Source organism: Ambystoma mexicanum, chromosome 6q, assembly GCF_040938575.1.
Source record: "Ambystoma mexicanum isolate Mex_15411 chromosome 6q, UKY_AmexF1_1, whole genome shotgun sequence".
Classification (NCBI taxonomy): Eukaryota; Metazoa; Chordata; class Amphibia; order Caudata; family Ambystomatidae; genus Ambystoma; species Ambystoma mexicanum.
The window spans coordinates 17,454,794-17,478,516 of record NC_090937.1 but is presented as its reverse complement, the minus strand read 5'-3'; the positions used below and the strand labels follow the sequence as shown (position 1 = coordinate 17,478,516).

The window sequence follows — 23,723 nt, the reverse complement described above, 5'->3', positions numbered from 1 at the left end:
CTTTCATTAGCTCTTTTTTACTCTTTGCCATATGAGAGGACATCTACCCTACTTTTTGCCCCTTCATTTTGAATTTCTTTGTCTATTCTCCTGAGCTCAGAGGCCATTTGGAGTGTAGCCACTGACTGCCCCTCTGACTTGGGACCAATAGTGTTCACACCCCAATTTCTTATTGTACTTTTCTCATTGGCTGGATTCTCTACACTGCAACCTTTTGACTGGGTATTTTCACAGCCTGTCAACTTCTGGCACCTGACACTTATCTGTGTTTTGCATGGGGCCTGTCATTTCTGTCCCTTGGAATATCTGTGGTTCAAAATACTCCTCAGGTGACTGACCTGAACCCTCCTTTTGATCTTTTACGGTTTCCTCTGTATGGGTATCAACAGTATTCTGACTATCGGGTGAGTATAATCTATCTGTTGATCCTAACTCTTCACCTTGTGTTTTATTTTCACATTGAATGCTCTTTTTAAATCTGGTTCTCTGTTCTTTTGGGGTTTTCTTGTTCATTTTCCCCCTTTTGTTCTTCATTTTCACACACCTGAATAATCTGGTTCAACTCTAAATTGAACCACACTTGTGTGTGTTGAAATTCCCTGTCTCACTTTCATTAGTTTGTTTTCCTATTTTCAAATCAGTAAGCAATTCAGAATCGTTATTCAAAGGTGATTCATTGGCATCTGTGTTTTCATGAGCGCAGACATTAGTAACTAATCACTTATTGTCAGAATGCACAAGAACACTCCTATGACATTCTGCACCTTCACTTGGCTGTTGCTTTTGGACTGCATGTAATTTTCCTATCTGTTAAGACAACATTTTGACTTGGGCCTCTAACCATTGAAACCTGTCCATGTCTCTGAATTCCTCTCTTTGTGGCATGGGCCGGTAATGGCTAAAGTCACCCAGATTAGGCCTGTTCTGGTACCTCTCAGGGGATTGATTTCTATTTGTGTTACCTCTGAATTCATGTGAGACACGAGGAGATGGAGAATACGAAGGGACCATCCTTTGACCATGGTCGACTGGTGGTGGTGATTGGTTATATTGGCGAAGGACATAATTCATATCTTTTCTTTCATTTGGTGGGAATTGTCACCTATGCTGGTTTCCATTTTCAATGAATCTATCTACATATCTTGGTCTTTCTTGGTGGCCATATATCATTGTATTAGGGTCAAATCTACTCTGAGCTCCTAGTGTCTGGTATGGGCCACTTTTTGTGTGTGTCCCGAGCCATAGGGACTGGTGGAGTGCACACACGTGGATAGATCTGGGATCTACAATCTAGAAGACCCAGCACCAAAATAGGATAGTCCAAGGTTGATGCTCTATCCTGCAGTTTATCGCTTCGAGCATAAACTCGCAACTACACAGAGGTACACCTAGATGTTGATGTTTATATAATTGCCCAAGTACCACTGACAGACTAGGCAAACCCCACACCTTTTGTTACTGGTATGGGCCATTGTACATTTTATTTTGATTGTTATTTAGGCCTGACATATCGTGGTGAAATTCCACTCTGTGAGAATTACCCAAATATCTAGGCCTAATGTAAGAATACCCGATTGCTGGGATCATTGGATTGGCACATAGGAGTTTGGGGTGATGTCCTCTGTGGAGGCATGCCCCTTTGCCTAGGTGTCATGTTGTTTCTTGCCTGAGTTTGAGCTGATTCTAGCGGCACCTTTACAGATTTTACCTCCAAAATTGCTGGGGCGGGTTCTTTAGACTTTGGTTTTTGTCTCCTTATTCTTATGTACCTCCTCTCTCTGACCAAATATCACTTCATATAGTTTAGTCCCCTGTTCTATTATCCATCCTAGTGGTCTTTCCCTGTAAACTACACAAATTAACCGGGAAACAATTTCTTTATGGAGTCCATAAATGTAAGGAGTCTCAAATTCTTCAGAGTTAGGATTAAAGGCATATAAACACGTGAAAATGCTCTTTTCAAATTTTGAAGGGATTGGAGAGGGGACATATCTGGCTTTGCCATCATAGTATAAGCTGCTTTTTTTGGCATCCTGTATAGACTGATAAGGTGAGAATTGATGTCAAACCTTGTTCTCAAAGTCCGCCCATGACACATTTTCCTGTTCATTGAGACCACGAATGACACTAGCATCTGCTGAATCTAGTGTTAGGTGAAAGTATTGTCTATGTTGTAACCTAGGTATCTGGAGGGCTTTAAATATATCATGAATGGTTTCTAAATAGTCTTCCCTTCAACAATCACCTCCCATTTTTCTTGGTTTAATCAAAGTCTTTATAGACTTCATAATTTTTAAAGCACTACATCATGCATTCTGGCGTGTGCCATTTTGACACTCATTCCTGTTCTCTTGTGGGCAGGAAAGTGTGTGAGTATTTGCTGGTGATTCAGACCCCACCATTGGGTTATAACCAGGTCTGGCCACAGGAACAGCTACATTGATTCCTTGGCCACGCTGTGATTGAGTTCAGTTCCATTAAATGTAGTGCCTTGTCACCTTTCTTGGGACTTGAGACTAAGGGCCTCATTACGAGTATCGAGGCAGCCATGCCCTTAATAAGAGCATGGCTGCCTCCATACCGGGTTCCAGCTCCGGGTTCTGTGAATGAGGAATTACTGGGTCATTCCAACCTTGGAGGACCCAGTATTTCCTCATTCACAAAACCAATCCCCATTCCCATTTGAGCCCCTAAAGGGCTCAATGAGAATGGGGAGGGAGCTAATAACGGGCCTGTTAATAACGGCCCGTTATTAGCTCACTGGTCCCCCGGCGGGACCCGCTAAGGATGCCTGGTTTTACCAGGCGTCCTTACCTGGTCCCGCAAGGGAACCTCGTAATAGGGCGTACTGGCACCCTTCATTACGGGAGCGCCTGCCTCCTAATGAGGCCCTAAATATCTGATGTTCTAAGTTCTTGCACTGTCCATGAAGCTGTTCTACCTCATGACAGAGATCAGAATTCTCATCCCTGACCTTACTGATTATTGCTTGCAATTCATTGATTTGTGTCTGATACTGATTAAGTGCTTTGGCCTTTTTGTCATTTTCTTCCAGTAATATAAACATCTCCTGTTCCATAGCATGGAATTATCTATCTTTCTCCCTGTTATCTTCTCTAGGGGTTTGTATTTCCGAAATAGCAACATCTTTGTCTTGTTTTATTTAATCTAAAATTGCTTTTAAGTGGGTTAATTGAGCAGCCAGATTGCTGCATTTAGCTTGCAATTCTGTGTCTAGCTCTCTTTGTTTAAATCCCGCTTTTAACTGCTTCATCTGATCACATTCATTGTCCAAACTGCATTGTAACTTGCTAATAATTTCATTGTCATTCCCTTGTATCTTTATGGACCTGTGTACCAGGAACCACAATTTTTCGCATAATCTGATGATGCAGTTTTTCTCCTCCTTGCGTTCTGATGCTTGGAATAGCCTACGGAGGCACACCTGCACAATGCTTCCTTCATCAAAAATGTTTTCAAATGCCTCCCGTCCTACCTCTGTGGTAATTCTGTCTTTCCATATTGTCATATTCTCTGAGAACCAAACTGCATGGGCATAATCCTTTGCCTCAAGATAGTTTGCCATTTCAGAAAACTCAGCCTGGAATTGGGACATGGTGACACTATTACCAATGGCACTATAATGAGAGTCAGATTAGCACACAGTACTGCTCTACTTCACAGCACTAATTAAATTAGTGAGTGCACAATATGGTTATGCTTTAGAATGCAAGGCCACGCACAGGAACTGTTTTAAAGTTTCCCGGCTAAAGCACCAAGTATGTTGGATATATTTTGGGGTTATATCTATTACTTCGTGGTAATTTTTATTATGGTGGTATTTGAAAATCCATGGCAATATATTGTGATAACCTGTTAGGGTATTTTCTATAGTGGTGAGACTAATTTCAGAATATTTCCTAATTTTTTTTACCAGGGTCACTAACAACAAACAAAATACTGGACTTCATATACTCTGGATAGATGGCTCATGCCCATCTATGATACCTTATGTACAATACCACACTACGCCCTTTTGGCTGTGTTTCAACAATTGTAAAGCATGCAATTGGAATACTGCACATTCATTCAATCTCTATAGATAAACAGCTCATGGTGGCTACTTTACTTTGATATGTTTCTTACCGCGCATCTGTCTCTTTAAGCATGTCAAATAAAAGGGACTGAATGCGGAATAAATGTAATGCGACTAAGTTACGTTTGAATCGTTTTTTTTATCGTAAAATAGAAATATGCAAGTTACACGGAATGGCACTTATGCCCAAATTGTATTTCACAGTCCAAGTACATCTCCTTGCAATAACTTTCAGCACTTTATCTATGTAAAGCCTTGCCAACTGTCCTCAGCATCGTGGAACTTGGCAAGAGAAATACACATTAAAAAACACAGTAAGACTTTGAGAAATATAAACGCAGTAGCCATGCTCATTACAAACAGACAGCACCTAAAATGAAATTAACTATTTCACCTAAACTATCTGTTTTCACTCAAATCAGCAGCCCCTCACTTAACTTCATATTTACCTAGATTTGTTGGCAGTACATCTGATTCATTTTGGCAGGGGAATCTTCCCCAATCTTTCCACCTGCCTTGCACAGGGTCAACCCAGATAAGGACAACTTCAGCATCAGACAGCTTGCTAGCACTTAATTCAGTCTGCCTAGCCAGCTCTCTGGTCCTTTGTTTCCCAGGGCCCAAAGATGAATTGCCTCCCACTCTGTCTCAAAACCCTTTTTAATAAACCCCCTGATCACTCAAGGAAAACACCTCACCTTGAGCAGGTCATTCCACTGAAATGGCACATGATTTCATTGCTGGAGAACAAAAGATACATCTCTCTTGCGCTTCCTGCTTTAAAACAATGCCCTGTTTTCAGTAGAACAGATATCCACTTTTTTTGTTGATCTCCCTCGCAGATTCAGCCTGCACATTTAAATTCCTGTTTCCTGAGCATCACGCTTTTTCCCAACCTGCATTCAGCTTATTTCATCATGGACTCATTTGCACTAAATGTTATTAAGGGATTCAGTTACATGTTAACTGGGGTTGGGTTAATTAGTATGTTACTTTATGTTAGTATTATATTTAGTGCAGCTCAGTTCATTGAAACATCATCCTGAAGCAAAGTGTAATTCAATCATGTGCTCTGTGCATTGGCATCTATTTAATTCTGCCTGAGACTCACACTCTTGAGTCCAGTAATACGTTTCACACCCTGGGCCCAAGTTGAAGTTCAAACCCATGCTAACATGTGCATGCTGAAATTATGAACTTAACTGTTAAGATTCACAGCCCCTTCTCCTACAGTGCACAACGACCACCATCTCTCATAGTGTCTGAGGGAAGGTGAAAGCTCACTGTTCTCTTTTGCCCGTGTATTGAGTTTACCACTCAGGTGCCCCAAACGTATGTATGGTGGCTATCCCCTATTTTAGAACTGTACCAACAACGTATACACCCCCCAACTGCGCTATATACACGCAATATTCTCTACGTTTGCCATTATAGAAGTTCCTTTTGCTGATCCGTAAAACATTCTGGTATCATTCCCCACAGCCAACGTTTGGAGCCCAGCTCTCATGCTTTCATATTAATGATTTTATTGGGCACACCACATCCCTTTTTCTATCAACTGGATATTTCAGGGATTTAGCCTTAGCCTTATTGCACCCCTACTTACAATCGATACCAATGAGTCCATAAAGAAACTCTTCTACTTGTACAAGTGGAATGTGCATTTAGTACGTTGAGCATTTTGTACCTTACCTCCACCATTCCTACACTTTACAGCAGTATGAGACCAGAGATATATGTTTCCATACAGTAATTTGGTACACTAAGTGAAAAGTCCATCTGTCATTTTCAAAAAAATGCCAAGGAGGCTGTATCCTAATTGTACAGTGAATTGTTTTAGGTTTCCTAAATATCTAAAAATCTTTCTTTCTTTCTTCCATATAGGTTCCAATCTAGCCTGCTCGGAGGAAGAAACTAGGTTCAATTTCCAAATCAGTGGCAGTTGCAATGACCAGGAAGACGCAAACACTTCAAGGCAACATAAAAAGGAACAACGGAGGATGGAAAAGGAGTCAAACAGGCCAGCAAATGCTTTCCGAAAAAGGAGGTCCTACTTACAGACGGATTACACTTCTCAGGTGACTTTCCCTGTAGGGCCAGCCTACTCCCTGCAGAATGCAGATCATGTATGTTGCTATGAAAGCGAGTCCTACCTTTCCTCTGTTACACATGCTCAAACGGTGCCCTCCTTCAAAGACACAGAGGGGGAACCAGCACTTCTGGAAACAAAGTCCCTCTCACAGGTGCCACTGCAAAAAGAAATCAAAAGTAAAAGCCCCTCCCCGACCTTGATGGAGATGGAGCCTGACACTATGGAAACCAAATCAGTCACAGACACCATCATCTCCTCCATCTCAGCTACTCGAGTCAGGACTGAACAGGATGCTGACGGAGCACTGGATCTCGACCTACCTTCCACCAGTTTTGTGGATAACCTAGACGCCAAACACAGATTGGCTGTCTTTCCCTGTGTATATGAGCAAAAGGTGCAAACCAGTTCTTCTGAAGTGTATTTTCGTTTAGAAGAGGATCATGTCATGAAAGAGGGAGCAGGAGTGCTTTTGGTGAGCCTCCCTGGTTACTGTCTTACAACTGATAGTTTAGCAACTGCGGTGGTCGAGCATGAGCAGAAATTGGAAGAAGTTGCTGGTAGCCTTGGCACAGACAAAGGAGAAACAAGTCTAAAGAGTATTTTTTTAACAGCGAATCAAAATGATATTTTAAACCCCAGTGTAAAGCTGTCCCATGATGCAATGGAATGGTGTGCAGGTAGACAACCGGTGCACATTGTGAGCTCAGAGGGGGACTGTACAACTTCAAATGATGGGAGTATAGAGAGTGAGAAAAAGTCTAACATTGAAAGAAATAAACCTGATCTAACGTCCTATGTCATCAAAAAAAATGAGACCATGATATCCAACAACACAAATTGTAAAGATGTAAATGAAGAGAGTTTGCAAAAGGATGTCGATCAGAAATGTTTGGGTTTATCTAATCCGGCTGAACTTCTTTTTGACTTAAATGGTATATCAGGCATTTTAACTTGCTTTTCACAGTCATTATTTGAAGGGGGAAATGGTAAGGTGCTTTCATGCCAAGACAGATGCACTCAGCATACTGGTAAAGGAGATGCATTCACAAAAGATTCTGAAACGATTCCCAAAGTCCAAACTGGACACATATTCAAAGAGGAAGGACAGCAAAATACTCCTTCGGGAAAGGATTGTGGCTATCTACTAGCAATGAAACCATCACAGCTTGGCCACCATCAGGGATCAGAGGAGAAAGAACACAGTTCAGATTTATTACAAATAAAATGTGGTCTTCAGCTACCACCAAAGCTCTTGGCACACTTTTCAGGGGATGACAGCACAACAAGTAGAAACAAAGGGCACAAAAATGCATCCCTGACTTTAGAAACATTTTCAGAGCAGAACAGTATCACAGGACCCATGTGGGAAAATTCCAATTTCATCCCTTACTGTTCTGATCAATCCCCTATCTGTTGCAGCCCAGACATGGACAAGCAACCTCTCCTTAGTCCTAATTCAATATCCTCTTTAGATTTTTCCAATACTCAAGATGCATCCTTACCAAAAGTCGGAGAAGAAAACTGCAGCTGCCGATTTTCCTACGCTAGCTGCTTTAGGGGACTGGATGCTGAAGTCGATGATGAGAGCATCGACTCTGAACAGAGCATATCATCATTGCCCATGACAACGCCACCTTCCTCAGGAAGCCTTTTGTCTGTAGACTCTAGCCTCTTTGACCTCACAGATGCAAGGAAAGAGGCAAAATCCCCATTGAACAACGTTGAAAGCATCTTCACTTCCCAATGTCACTTTGAAACCCTTGATAGACTTGAAGGCCGAACTTTGGAAATGGCTAATGACTTTGGGCAGCTGCAGAATCATGTGGTAGACTTGCAAAAAACATTTGAGACCTATTCCGGTAGTGCCCTGAAACATCCAGAGGATAAATGCACAGTGCACTTTTGCAAAGACAAACAGGCCCTCTGTGGAGTATCGCGTAAACTCATGAGCAGCTGCCAGAAGGTAATTAATGTGGGGCAGACTCCTAAACAGATACAGAATACACTGCAAGATACTTTTCAGAAACTCATTGATCTTACCAGAGTGTGCCTCCAATTTACCGGTTGTAACCAATGCAGTAGAAGGCAGATCGCTGTCCTAACCAACCTGAAGGATGTCGCCTACACCTACCATCAGTTTGTCCAGGCCGCCAGGAATGCCTGTGAAAAAGACTGCTCGGACTTGAGCCTCAAACTGTTGTCTCGACAATGCACTGCACTCACAGCAGCAACGTTCTGCTTAACACAGCAGTTCAGAACATTGACTTCTGTTTGAAAATGGCAGATTCCGGTGAATCAAGTCCGCATAAAGAACTTTTCAGGCAGTGAAGTACGAGGGGTGTATCCAAATAAGTGCTGTTTAGGTTTTGTGGCGCAATCATGAACAGACTAGTGTTCACCCAGACTTGCCGCCGGAAGAAAAAATGACTTTGTGACTATGCAGGACACAGAGACGAAGCACATGTAGCCTTGTAGTGCGGAGATAGAGCAAATGTGTCAGAATAAGCTCCCTAACGTAACAAAAACTCTATGCATTCCTCTGTTTCGTCACTGACCATGCCTTATTGTTGATAAACAGGTGGGCTAGTTGGGGTTGAAGAAAAGAGAAACCTGCATGAGCTTTGCCTTGGTTAGTTGGGATCTGGGAGAACAGATATCATTACATTACATTATTTCTATTATAAAAAGAGGCTTCCCACCTGTTCAATTAATGATGTAATTACCACAGTAAGCACATTACAAAATATTGGTATATTGAAAAAAAAAGAGGAAAGCACCACTTTTTTCCTTTTTTAATAATTGTGTCCTCCTGGTTAATTCCCCTCAACCGACCGTACATGGGCCCTCATTAGGACCCTGGCGGTAAGGGGTTTACGCCAGCGTTAGCTGCGCCGACCCCTTACCGCCAACTACGAGTTCCCAAAGCGCCATGGTCACTTCTACGCCCGCTTTTTGCGGGCGTAAAAATCCATGGCGCTATGGGACCTTGGTGTTAATTACGCCACCGTAATGTACGGTGGCGTAATTAACGCCTTCCCCACTCCCATTGAGCCCTATGGGGCCGAAATGGGAATGGGGAAGGGTAAATGGGTCAATGGGGACTTACCGCCCCGCCAACCTCGGAATGGGGCGGTAAGTCCGCCATCCGCCATGGCGTAAACGGACTTTACGCCATGGCGGAAAAGTCTGTCGATGGCGGAAAAAATCCGCCAGGGTCGTAATGAGGGCCATGGACTCTTGGTGATCTGTTAGACAACCCTTGCCAACAGCTTTTAATTTAGGCAGTCAGAAGGACAGAGGCAATCCACAGCAAGCACAAATGAAGAGACCAAGAGCGTATCAGTGGCTTACGGCAGGTGCACAGTTTTGGAGTAAAATGTAATGTAGTCTTTGATGCCACATTCTTTTAAGCTCCATTTACTTGCATTCAGTCTGAAGCCAACAATGCACCTCTTTCGCCGTTTCAGATCGATATGGATATCTTTAGGGGTCATTGGTAAAACTCACCCAGGGCCCTTCAGGCTGCACAAGGTACTCGTCGAGTAAGATACCATGGCATTAAAGTCAGACTCTCATCCATCCTCCCTCCTAGTTACCCAAAAATGTTGTACCAAACCTGCATCCGGCTGGCGCAAGAGCCAGTTCAGAAATCATCTTTATCGCTGCTGTCGGAAATGGGTTCCACTCTGGTACAGTTGCAGGCGAGCAACAAACACCAATCCCGTACCGGAGAGATTCGTTGACATTATGTACATTTGGAACTTGACAGGGTTTTTTCTGGAAAGCACTGAATATCTGAATGTCTGAACAAATATGTTTTTGTTCTGGTTGCGCTCCTAAATTCGCAAATGTGTCCGTGATCAGTGACGTACTTTTAAATGAATGTTCTGGCAAAATGTTGCACTATGAACTAAGTGTTGAAATGGTTAGTGACGCACAGCCATTACAAAGTATATTTACAATGTATGTTTTAGTGTCATTTACTGTAATATATTTTAACAAATATTTATTTAAAGTAGTGCACAATTTAAGCAGTATTATATTGTCAAAAATACCTATCTAAAAGAAAATATGATTACAGGGTTGTTTTTGTGAAGGCAATGTCTCGCTTTAATGCAGACATTTTTGATAACTTCTTTTTGACTGACGCTCATGTAAATTATGTCCCACCTGATGTATATAAGGATAGAATACGGGCATGATTGCATTTCTAGATTCCACATGCATACACACTCCATAATACCACGATCTGCCATCACAAAACTCATCATCAATGTCTGGCATTCAGGAACTCTGACCTAGGGCTATCAAGCTGTCTCGCCAATGTATGTCCCGTGCCAATGCAACAATGGTGGTAAGGAAAAACCTCCAAACCATACAGTTAATGCGACCCCAGAGTGAACTACTGAAGGCCTTGCCACTCATTGCTGGTCATAGGACACGCGCCACAGTCAACCTGAGCATTCTGAAACATAACCAGACTAGGAGATGTGTGAGCAGACACTCGGTTTGCAAACTATGCAAGCAAAGCAAGGACAAGTACCGGAGAGATTCGTTGACATTATGTACATTTGGAACTTGACAGGGTTTTTTCTGGAAAGCACTGAATATCTGAATGTCTGAACAAATATGTTTTTGTTCTGGTTGCGCTCCTAAATTCGCAAATGTGTCCGTGATCAGTGACGTACTTTTAAATGAATGTTCTGGCAAAATGTTGCACTATGAACTAAGTGTTGAAATGGTTAGTGACGCACAGCCATTACAAAGTATATTTACAATGTATGTTTTAGTGTCATTTACTGTAATATATTTTAACAAATATTTATTTAAAGTAGTGCACAATTTAAGCAGTATTATATTGTCAAAAATACCTATCTAAAAGAAAATATGATTACAGGGTTGTTTTTGTGAAGGCAATGTCTCGCTTTAATGCAGACATTTTTGATAACTTCTTTTTGACTGACGCTCATGTAAATTATGTCCCACCTGATGTATATAAGGATAGAATACGGGCATGATTGCATTTCTAGATTCCACATGCATACACACTCCATAATACCACGATCTGCCATCACAAAACTCATCATCAATGTCTGGCATTCAGGAACTCTGACCTAGGGCTATCAAGCTGTCTCGCCAATGTATGTCCCGTGCCAATGCAACAATGGTGGTAAGGAAAAACCTCCAAACCATACAGTTAATGCGACCCCAGAGTGAACTACTGAAGGCCTTGCCACTCATTGCTGGTCATAGGACACGCGCCACAGTCAACCTGAGCATTCTGAAACATAACCAGACTAGGAGATGTGTGAGCAGACACTCGGTTTGCAAACTATGCAAGCAAAGCAAGGACAAGGGCACCTCTTCCATAACCAGAGAAACAGCTGGTAACGTCAGTAAAAATAGAATGTCTACATTTCTTTCAACTCTCAATGTATATAAATATTTATATCCTTGTTTGCAAAGTGGGAACTGCCTGCATGCCATCAGGTAGGTCTCAGGGTAGTTATTCAGAGCATAACCAGGTGCCATCTCAATGAAGCCTACCACAACCTCCTAAATGAACAACAACATTGTATTCTGTATGCATTTTCTGAAAATAAACACATCTTTGACTTCCTTCCCCACTTGTCAGGCAAAGCACATGGAAAACGTGGCCCAACAATAGCTTATCAGAAGACTACAGGGGAAAACTGAGCAGGTCTTGCCAAACAAGGACCTTTAGCTAACACCTCTACAACCTCTTTCGTAAAAGACAAAGCAATCATTCTGATTTATGCATGAAGGTGCTCTTATCAACTTTCACAGAATGGCAAGGCCATCAACAAACATACTTCCAATGATACAGCTTTCCATCCTGATGAAAGTAGCCCGAAGGTATTCATTTAGCATGCAGTTTTAGAAACACCTATGCGTCTGTTCTCAGAAAAGCCTTGGTTTCGCACTATATAAAAATGTGTCATTATCCCTTGTGTGCCACTATGATCACTTCCTCTTGACAGGACCATGTGTCATCAGGCTTATTTCTAGTAGGGAGTGTTCACTGGCTCTTTCCAATCCAGAAAAGTGAAATTTATCTTTAACCAGGCTTTTTAAAATAAAATCTTTGTTAAGTAGAATCCATTTCCTCATAAACATTGTATCGTTATTCGCATGTAATAACACTTTTTTCTGTTTAGCTTTGTTCTCTCTGAGGCTTTCATGCTATATAGGTCGAGCAACCCGCAGTTGCTTTTTCCCTAAAAGACCATGTTCGTGAGTGGTGCAGTGAATATACATTGACTACGGGTTGCCAATGTTCTGAAGAGTGACCAACAAAGCTAGCTGTTTCCACAATCAAGAGAATCTGACATTCTATCACATATTGTATGTATCTCATTAGATAGTTCACTGCAACATTTACAGGATTATGCCACTCCCAAATCACATTTTGCAGATACCCAAGGTTTTCAGCATAGTCCACATTTTTTTGACAATGTCTAATATCATGCGTTTAAGGGGTGTATGATATACATCCTACACATTCATATCTGCTGTTCTTGATACTATTGTGTTATGTATATTTCTTATCTCCATATTTATATGCACATGCCACTCCTGTAATATCATACTTATTAGACTTATCTACTTCTTGTTAATATAGTTAATACATGTTTGTCCCTCAAAAGGCTCAACATGAGTAGTGACAATACATTTTTCGGCCAATTCTGGCAGCAAGTAAAAGACTTAAAGGGGGACATGTCGAGACCTCTTTAATTGCAAAAGGTCCCCTCTGAGCAATTTTGGCCATTTGCAAAGAACAGTGGAAATGTGAATAGGACAACATAGGTAAAATCGCCTTTACTTTTTACTTTTTCAATCCATTTTGGAAAAAGTGTCAATGCCGCCTGCAAATTGAGCTTTGCAGCAGGCATTTACAATGGATTCCACATGGAATCTGCCTGCTTTTACCAAGTGGTAATGGGAGGCGGATTCCATAATAATTTTTTTGTTTTCAGCCAGCATGAAAATGAAAGCTAGTGGAAAACCACAGATCTACATGGAGTTTTCTGCCTGAGGTTTAAGACACACAGGCTCATAAAATCTATTTTCTATTTCTCTCTCCTTGTCTTATTCTTTGATTAGTACACGAGATGGCAACAAGACAACAAGATATACTTAGGGAAGTCTAAAACAGAACACCTAGCTATATTGCAATGACTTTGCGTGATTTTCAGTAATCCTGTTACTCGCAGATACAATTTACCGCATGGAAGTTTACTAGAGATTAGATGACCAAACCACTTATCCACACAAAATCCTTGGCACCCAGACCGCACCACGTGCTCTATTTATCAGCAATACTTATTTACGCCCTGAGGACGTCCCAGTTAGGGTTGAAACACGTGTTGGCGTGGCGTTTTTGTTGATTAAATTCATGGAACCTTAAGAACAAATTGTTGGAATCTTTTAAATTGTCCAAGTGCATTTCGATTAGTCTCATTTGGAACCACCTTCCAATTTATTGTTACTGCATTTTTACCAATCTGGGAATTCTCAAGTTGAAAAAAGTTTACAATTAATAATATTTACTGGGAGTATAACTTACCTTGTCACACTTTATTTATACGAACTAAGGTTGGTAGCGCAGATAGTGAGGCATTCCAAACCTCTTGTTTCTACTTTAGGAAGGATTTACGAGAAATTACCCTTCTGTGCCCTACTACTGACACATACCTTTTGACTAACACTCACCAAAACCAGTCCGACCTTTTGCGTTTGTGCGCAGCTCCCCATTCAGGATAATTTCCCGGACACGTCACCTGTATTGGAAAACTATGGTGCTATTTGCAGGCAAAGGCGAAGACCACCATGGAAATGTATATCCCATTGCTCCCGCCCTCCCCCTGCCCCCTCTCTGCCTTCAAATAGCACTAGAAACCGTTTGATCGTAAAAGCAAAGCATAAATGGCTTACGCCTTTCTTTTATACTTTGCTTTTATGATCTGGCAGACTATAAAATGACCCCAAAGTGTTTTATGTGCTTTCAGAATTCCATATACTTGAAAAACAATCTTGTGAGTGACATTGGATATTCTTCCAAATTTGGAACAAAAAATGATTTCATACCTGACACTTTGGTTAAATAACTTATGCTATATATGACTGTGTTCCGGCCAGTACCAGCAATAGCAGTCATTAGCAGCACACTAATGATATTGTGGTCACCCCTAGATGTCCACTTCAGGATCCCATCAATGGGCTTAAATTATTTGACAATCCCATCCCCAGTGTTTACAAAGGCCATATCCCTTTGGAAGGAATTGTACTGAAGAACAGTAGGTACTGAAAGATATAATTCAATAAATCAATAACCTTATTTGAAATAAGAAATAAATAGCCTTTGATAAAAGTACACATACACAGTTAGTCTAACAAAATAAAAGAGAACATTCCTTAAGTACATTACTAAATTGCATAGTGCAGATGTGAAGTTCAAGGCACATTTACTCATATGCAGTGACTGCTACATCATATTTTGGGTATTATTTGTCTTTGAAGATAACATTCACGCATATATCATTTTGGTGTATATGGTTTAATTCATTCCCAGGAATATCCCATCAAAAAGTAGCTGATCACAATGTAAATGCGTCAGTTGTCCAAGGCATTTGAATGTGGATACCCGTTGCTATTGTTGAAGATGTTATAATCCCTACTGTGGTTTAGAAATGTAGTCTCTGTGACCGGATTCTGTGATCAAATACATAATTTTAATCAATGTATTATTTTCCCAATAGAATGTGATAGTGCATGGACTACAAATGAATTTTGGTGTAAGGCTGACATTTGGATTAGAGCCATTCAGCATGCGATTGTCAGAAGGACTGATTTCCCACGGCGTAGTATGCTTTTATTTTTGCTATTAAGAGTGAAAGATTATGCTTGTATGAATCAGCTGGAATTCCAGTCACACAAAATCCAAGATATCTAATCGAAAATGTTGTTATATTCCTCTTGAATTCAATGAGATTGTATTTGCTTCATTTGCCATGTACAATTTGCTTATCTTCGAAATAGTGTTGGTTTAGCCACACACGTTTGCATATTGTAGCTCTTTTTAGTTAAAGAAATTAATCTGGGGGAAATTCCTATATTAGATCCTTGTGTTAATGAGTCCAATCTCGCCACCATATTTTTAAAGTGGTTCTATAATTATAAATGTATTTATTTATTTCATACCTTTAATGGAGATTCTCGGCAACAGGTATTGATATTGATATTGATATTTTATTTCTACCGTGCTCGTACACAAGTGTTTCAGAGTGCGACAAGGAAAGGGGGGGGAACAGGGGAGAACAAAACAGCGATCTTACTAGGCCCAGTGACATTCACAACATGCAAGTGCATGGGAGAGGGGGAGAGGAAAAGTGCATGGAAAGGGGGAGAAGTGGAGAGTGCGGAGCAAAAAAGAAACAGATAAATAATCATTGATAAATAATAAAGGCAACAAACAGTGGTAGTGCAGCCAGCAATTGGCAAGTGCTGGGTTTAAGGCAGCAGACAGGGTAGGTCTGATAAGTGCAGGAAGAAAAAAGGGGGGAACTGTAGGGGTACAGATAGAGACCCCAGTGCAAGGGGTGGCCGGGAGGCAGTGTGGGAGGGTGGCAGGGTGAGCAGGTACCTGGGCCCAGAGGACAGAGTGTGGCCAGGTGCACGTGCCAAGAGAGAACAGATCAGCAGGGGAGAGGGGGAGCAAAGGCAGAAGCAACGAGGAAGGTGTTGAGGTGCTTCCGGAACCGGAGATGGTTCTCCTCAAGTTTTAGAGTGGCAGGGAGGCTGTTCCCGAGGGAGGCCACAGCCGAAGACAGAGATCTATCCCCAGCTTGTTTATTTGAAAAACGGCTGTCCCTGAGGGAGTTAAGAGGTAGAGGAGTGAAGAGCTTGAGAGGGGAGGTATTTGCGGAGGGATAGCTGAAGGTATTTTGGACCCAGGCCCCAGAAAGCCTTGTGGACAATGCAGAGGGTTTTGAATTTAATCCTTGCATCCACTGGGAGCCAATGGAGAGATTTCAGAGCTCGAGAGATACGATCCCAGGGCTTGAGGCCAAGGGCAAGTCTCGCAGTCCTGTTCTGGATTAGTTGCAGAGGGCGGAGAGTAGAGGCAGGTAGATTTAGAAAGAGGCTGTTACAATAGTCCAACCTAGAGAGAACCAGAGTTTGGGAGACCATGAGCCTCTGGGTACTAGTGTAATTTACAAAAAGGGTGTCGTTGGATTAAATCAAGGTGCATTATGAGAGATAATAACCCCGACGGGTTCCTATTTTCATGCAGATGGCAAAAGATTAATGAAAATATGAATTGTTATCTGGGCTTCTGGCTCAAAGGAGCAGAGTGTAATCATTGAATACATACATATGTGATCCCTATTTTACTCATACAAATCCATGCAGATTTTCCATTTTATCAAATCAAATGACATTTCCGTCCTCTGTAAACAAATACCAAGATAAAATGCCATTCACCTTACCATTTTCTGTGAATGCTGCCACCAAATGTATTTATGTGAATAATGAGCCCCCAGTTTGAAGCCGCTTTGGTTCTAGTTTATAATAAAATGCATCGCACTACCAAATCTTGATCTCTGCAAAAATGTTGTGACCCATATTTAATAATTTTATATGTTGTTCTGATGTTACATTTATTGGGTTTCACACGAGCCTAATTTATTAGTGCTAGATAAAGCTGCAGAGGCTTTGGGACACTTTGTGGTACAGAGATGGCACTGTTGTAATTTCAAAATGTGTCAGGAATTGCTGATGTTCCAACAGTGTAAAACTTCAGTATAGAATGATGCTTCTATATGGCTTTCCACTAAGCATGATTAGGAGCCAAATAGGTTTGGAACATACCACCTGCACATTGGACTAGATGGGATTTTAGGGGCCAGGTAAGTGCCACACACTTTGAGGGTTCTCTGGAGCATTCTACTGCCCCTTTTGGAGACAAAACAAAACCTAACCTTGCATTTGGTACATTGGTCTGGAAGGGCTTTTTGAACATATGTGTCATCAAAGACATTTAAACATTGGTGGCTAGTGGAAATGAAAAGGGAACAGGGAGCGTTCACTTCTTCTTGTCTGGAGATCCCCCTTAACGGTTCAGTGACTAGGGACCTGAGAGAATTCTGGGAGATTTTGGAAACCCGCTGCCAGTTGGATGCAAAGTTGTTGTGTTGTGCATTTTAATATATAGGAAGCACTGAGATGCACCAGTCCCTAGTGAGTGTTCACAGACAGAGTGTGTTGACGGAAACTTTGAGCTGAAATTGGAGAAAAGGGCCCCTAGTACTATTAAAAGGCAATGACATGAGTAGCTCCCCAGTTTGAGCGATGCAATTAGACTCCACCTGTTATTTACTCACATTCTATTTTTGTCACAAAGACAAGCAGAATCAATATAAGATGAACAACTGAGTTGACGGTTAAAATATACTGTTTTATTAGGGCACTCTGTGCCAGCGGGGCAACTAATGGGAATGTAACCCATCAATTTGATATCTTATTATTTAAGTGCAAACAGTAAAATCTATTTGTTAAATAAAAGTCTCTGTATGCAACACACTTCTCTAGGTTCACCAAAAGTCTCTAAGTTAAAAAAGAAGTTCGCAGTATTTCGTATTCCTCAATCTAGAAATAGCTTCCTGGGCTATATTCACTCTTATGAGTCACTCACAGTCTTAGGCTATTTGAGTGCTCCCACACTTCTTTGGCGATGCTTCAGTCTGTGGATTCTGGTCCTCGGTTTCTCATCCTTGACCCCTGAGAGACACCTTTGCCTGGGTTTTAGGGTCCTGCGTGCAGCTGCATGTTGGGCCAGGGCAATGGTGAAACCTAGGGTTGGACAAGCTGTAAAAGAGCTCCAGTGCTTCCACCAAAAGGGTGGTCACCTGAGCTTTTCTACAGTGAGTCAGTGCACCTTCTTCACCTCTGTTTTGGGGTGCTGACTTTAGTCCTCCACGCATCATGCGTGTCTACTTCCTTGGTGAATCGTAATGAACTTGTACCTAGGGGTAACTTTCCTGTACTGCCTGGTGGATCCTCCCCTCTCACTCTCTTTCTTTTCCTCCTACCCTACACCTTGATGGGTGCATGCATGTATTTTCATCCATCTGCTGCTCACAGTTCTAAAGGTTACGGTGTGTGTGCTCCTTCCCTACAGTCACAAGATCATCCATGCCAGTCTCCTCCTCCTCTCTCCTCTAGATTTTCTACCTCTCCACTTCCTTACTTCACCTCACCACACTCTGTCTGTTGTTCCTCCTCATCACCTCCATATTCTCCTTAGCCTCCTCCTCACTCCTGATTTTCCTCCTCCCCATATCCTAATTCTTCTCCACCTCCAACCTTCTCTCCTGTCCCCTGGTCACCGTTCTACAGTCTCTTTCCACCCACACTGCCACCACCTCTTCTGCATCTGTCTCCAGATCCCTGGTGTTCCTTCTTCACCTCCCTCCCACTCGTGTGAACCTCTGAACTCCCTTTCACGACTGTTCTGCGGTTGGCCTTTATGTAAGATTTTGCTTGAATGACTACTTCCTGATTAGCTACAAGGGTCACATGACATGGCTGAACATGCTCAGTTACTGGGATTCCTTACAGTTCTGACTTTTGGGACGTAGCCTCAAATAGGCCAACCACCACCTTGAATCTCTTTCCAGAATGTTCTTCCTGGTGAATATACTGCAACTGCAGCTCTCGGTTCCTGACTGTTGCTGTAGGGTCTTCCCGACAACCACTTGAAAATGGTTTTGCATCTACTCTGTGGTATGCTTGTCGATCTTTGTGCTGTGAATTCCTTTTGCAGTGTGGGAAGTCCAGAAACAAGTTTCTGTTGCATGTGGTTTGATGTTGTTGTGTCTTCCATTTAGTTTAATGGCGACTGCAAAGGACTCTCTCTCCATTGTGCTTGCAGTTGTTAGGGAGACATGAGCGGTCATCGCCTCAGGTTTTGCTGATGTATGGTAAAGACGTGGAGCTATCTCTGGGTGTTGTGCTGCTGCATTGGTGAGGGCTGCACTTATTTTAGCCCCTTTGGGTATTAAATGTGACAGGTGTATATGTTCCCCATGACTGTCTTCTTTGTGGGATGAAAGCAATTCTGTGAAGTTCTCAGACATACCCATAGTCTTCCTTCCTCCAAATCTGTATGTGTGTTTCCCTAGACTGGTCCGGCTTTCCCCATCTAGAAGAGTGGGATAATGGGTTTTGCTGTAATTCTCATGTTAGCCAGGTCGGGATAACCTGGGCTTGGATCATGTTCTCCCTTACCCCTTCCCCCGGCCTCAGAGATAGGAAGGGTTTCTCCATAACCATTTTGCTCCCAAATCAATAGTTGACTCTCCAGGATTCGTTCTAGGCTTTTATTCTAATGCTGAGGGGAAGTCTGGGAGCTGTACCCCCTGATTGATGAGTTTTCAGAAAAGGTGGGGTGATATGGCCCGGAGATATAGCTATACAGGTTATAGCTGCCTCTGAGGACCTGGTAATAACATTCTGAAGTTCATGTATCACAGCTGCCGCAATGCTGAACCTGTTCATCGGTTCTATGTGTTAAAATGGCGGCAAAAATGGCCGTTTACATAAGAAATTGCGGCAAAAAGGCTGTGGTTTTGCCGCCGCAATCCATGTAAAGGATGCGGACACCCCCGCAACCCCCGCTCACCTTAAATGGTATAGTGGGGTACACCTTTACCGGGTCAAACCACAGCATTTATGCCACAATTTTTGGAAAGGCGATATTTTTGCCACGATTTTATTACTGCATACCTGTTCATCACCAACCCAGCAGGACTGCCTGAATTTAAGAGTTTTTAGAAATGCCAGAACTCTGTCAACAGTTGCCTTGGAGGCGGGTGGGGGTGCATAACACAAATGGCAGGCAAGCACCTTGTCTTTTGAATGCACAATGACATTTCTTGTAGAGTTCTAACCCTTGTTGAGGAAGATTATGAGTGTTTATCAGTCCGCGTTGATAGTGGAGGTGTTTTGCACTGCCCTGCACTGGCTCTGAGTCTGCTAAACTACCATCTCAATAACACCAAAGTGAAGCTTGCTCGCAATACAGTTTAGCATTGGTCAATCGAGTGTTAGTTTTCCTAAAGGCTTATTCTTACCTGAAACCAAAAACAGAGGAAAGTATTAGCCTTGTGGAGGCAAAAAGGAGGAAAACTGGGTATATATGTTTAACTTATAATAACGTATATAACATATCACTGTATGCCTATGTGCCAGTACCTCCATCACTTTCACGGATTTGGTGACTAGAGCCAGGACCTTAAGACAGGGAGGGTTACAATATATCTAGATCCAGCCTTCAGAGAAGCGCAGGTAGAAAGATTCATTGTGGAAGCTCTGGGGCACAACTTGGCATTAGCAAGCACTGTCAACTGCCATAACGCAGGCCTAATGTTCGAGCACACATAGGGCCCAAGGCCCAGTTGATGAAGCCTCCTAGGAGTCCAGGATAAGAAACAGAGAACGTGAATCTATGGAACAAAGAACCAACAAAGAAGTGCAGGGACACTCAACCCCCTCAAGACTGTGACCGAGAAGTGAGAACTCATTCTCGGAAGGAACCCTTGCATTGAGGATTATGAAACTGTGACAATCTCCCCTGCCTAACCCTTGGTGTGGGATCAACTCAGGAGAGTGAGCCCCACCACTCTTGATGTGTGGCCCAGGAACAGTATGGGGAAAGCGCCCTGGATCATCTCATTGATGCTGCAAGCCCTTCAAGACAGGACTTGAAAAGTTGAGTCCTACTGCTGTAGTCTGCCAATCTACAAGACTGGTCTCCAATCCCCGGTCCTGCAACCTCCGCTTGTGGTATTTTTGGTCACTCAAGTTTATTGCTGGGAGCGAATATTAATCAGCCTTATCGCACAGGCTGGAAAGCCAGCTATTCCTACCCTAGCTAGGTTCCAGACACCTGACAATAAGCAGAGGGGGAGTCCGTCCTGGTCCAGGACTGTTGACAAGCGAAATTGTGAAGTGCCCAATCCACGATTCAATGGTACAGTACTTTGCAAGAAAAATGTAGTCTTGCACCGTATTTGATTGGCAATAATGTCCTATTTCAGAAAGTGACACAGAATATTTTCGTCAAACAGAACCACTGGATGATGAATCTGCTGCGCCTGAAAATGTAACTGGAATAAGGAACTTCTTTGTTAAAAATGAGACGTGCAATTTGGCTTCCTATTCATTACATTACCAGGACTTCCATGCATAACATACTAGAGATTACTGAACAAAGTGATGCATGTTCCTCCCATATAATCTGAATTAATACTGTGTTTTCCCACATTGTAAGCAGCTCATGCTGTTATATTCTCTCTTGCACCCTATCTCTGAATTTTGCAAGATTATAAACTTAATATTGCCCAATGTGGTTGGTGCTCTATGAACTGAATACGCTTAACATTTTCTTGACGAAAACAATTGAATACCATGTGATTTAATGTTCATTTGGCTCGTCAGCAGGAAGACTGCATTCATCTGACCAGGACACATGTACTGTGAACTGATGCTGCTGATACGATTTTGCTTTACTTTGTGATAAATACAAAATTAAGATGTACTAACAGGGAGAAAGTGTGATCTTTCTCTGCCTTTTATGGGTATATTATTATGTTGTGAGATGTGATAAGAAAGTATGAAAAACCTAAACGAACCACAGTGCAAAGCCTGAATGTGGCTTGCTGAGTGATCAAGAGTGATTAAGGCCCACACCTGAAACATGTATTATGCACCAATCACCAAGCCAGGTCTCAGGGCGCTCACAGCTTTTAACTCTCAGCTTGAAGCCCACCTAGGGGGTGGGGTTTGGACAATTTAAAAGGAACAGCTCTTGGAGAGGAAGACAGATGTCGTTTGTAGAGACTTGTAAAGTGAGCAGAGTTGAGCTGAGGCGAAGAGGAGTTTGGATAAGAAGAGTGCTGGGAAGCAGTGCTGATAGACAATGGGAGGAAGTAGTTTGAGGATCCAAATCAGTGGGTGGGCCAATAGCCTAAAAAGCTAGTTTGGTAGAGACAGGTACCCCAGGGAGAGGACTGGCCATTTGGTTAGGAGATGGAGGAGGCGGTAACAGCAGAGGTAGTAGGATATAATACAGTTGAGGGGAGGTTGTGGTGGCAGAGAACGTAGTAGAGGTGACACAGTTGAAGAGGTGATGACATCAGAGGAAGGGAGGAAGTGATATGTTTGAGGATGAGGCGACAACCTCAGAGGAGGAGGTTAGTGGTAGTGTGAAGAAACCGCAATCAGAAGAGAAGGAGCTTAGTGATGAAGACTAGGAAGTGGGTGTTCTTTAGAGAGGTCTCTAGGACGAGGTGGTCAATATTCAGGAAGTGGAGGAAGGTTGTAGAGAAAGGTAGAAGGAGGTGCCAGACATCACCAACCAGTTTTGGAGGAATCAACAAATGGGAGAGTGTATCATTACAGTTTTATGTTAGCATAGGCATCAAAATAGGGAAGCAGCATTGATTGGGATATCCCTTAGTGGGTACAAATGGAAAGCAATGTTGTGTGCCTATAACTGTCATGAACAACTGGTCCATGATAAAATATTAATGAGTAATCTGAGGGCAAGAATCAAGCCTACACTCTCCCATGCTAGAAGGGACTGGGTGGTCATAGCTTGTATCAACGAGGATTCATGGGATGCACAAACAACTGGACTTCAATACGTTTTTACAGTTTTTTTACTTACAAAGCACATGGTTCAAGGCAAAGTCAAAGTTAGTAAATGGAAAAGTCTTCATGATTATAATGTAAGACTCTCAGGTCTTACCTCCTCTGACGGGCCATTGTGGTGGGGAGGGACTGGGCCCCTGGGACTTGCCTGTGGTGAGGCTGTCCCCTGCCATGTTTTAAGGACCATATCACTGTGATCAGGGTAACCCCCCATACCACTGCCGGAGGCCAACATTCACTGGCATGGGATGGCATCTGACGCAAAGGTATCTTCCTGGCAGACCGCAGTGTCAGGCATGGGACCTCGTCTCATTTCCTACTCTTTCCCTCTTTCCCTTGGCCACCGGATGGCTCGTCAATCGTGTACTTGCAGAGGGAGTCTACGTTGGTTTGGCGCTGAGATTCTAAATGAACCGCCAAGAAGTTGTATGACTGGTGAGCCCACGAAACGCCCCATAAACCTTTGGTTGGTAACCATGGCAAGCCAAGTAAAAGTTGCATGGTTGGTAACCAATGTACATTTTGAGCATGTCATATATTATTGTAGGGCCTCGATGGCCCAATGGATGGCTACACACCCTAGTAACACTGTTGCATAATTTCTTCCACTGGGTTGAAGCTGCTTTGGATTGCTCATGACATTCCTGACTTGGGACAATACTGCCTCCAGGCATACTTGTAAAGCATACATCTGCAAGATTACCACTCTCTCTGTGATGACTTGATGACACAGAGTTGGAGCCTCTTCTGCACCTTCTTCACTGTAACCTTTATACGTCCCTCTGGCAGACGTTACGG

General features: G+C 42.5%; 1 protein-coding gene across 2 annotated transcripts in view; it reads left to right on the top strand.

Annotated features, from left to right (window-relative positions):
* The window catches only part of FRMPD1 (FERM and PDZ domain containing 1), a 1,388,071-nt gene extending 1,370,230 nt beyond the window's left edge, over positions 1-17,841 (top strand). For both annotated transcript variants that reach the window (XM_069630382.1, XM_069630381.1), the window contains one exon: positions 5,981-17,841. In XM_069630382.1, coding sequence (XP_069486483.1) covers positions 5,981-8,463 — 2,483 coding nt within the window. In that variant the 3' untranslated portion in view covers positions 8,464-17,841. The remainder of the gene's footprint in view (positions 1-5,980) is intronic.
* Positions 17,842-23,723: the final 5,882 nt, after the last annotated feature.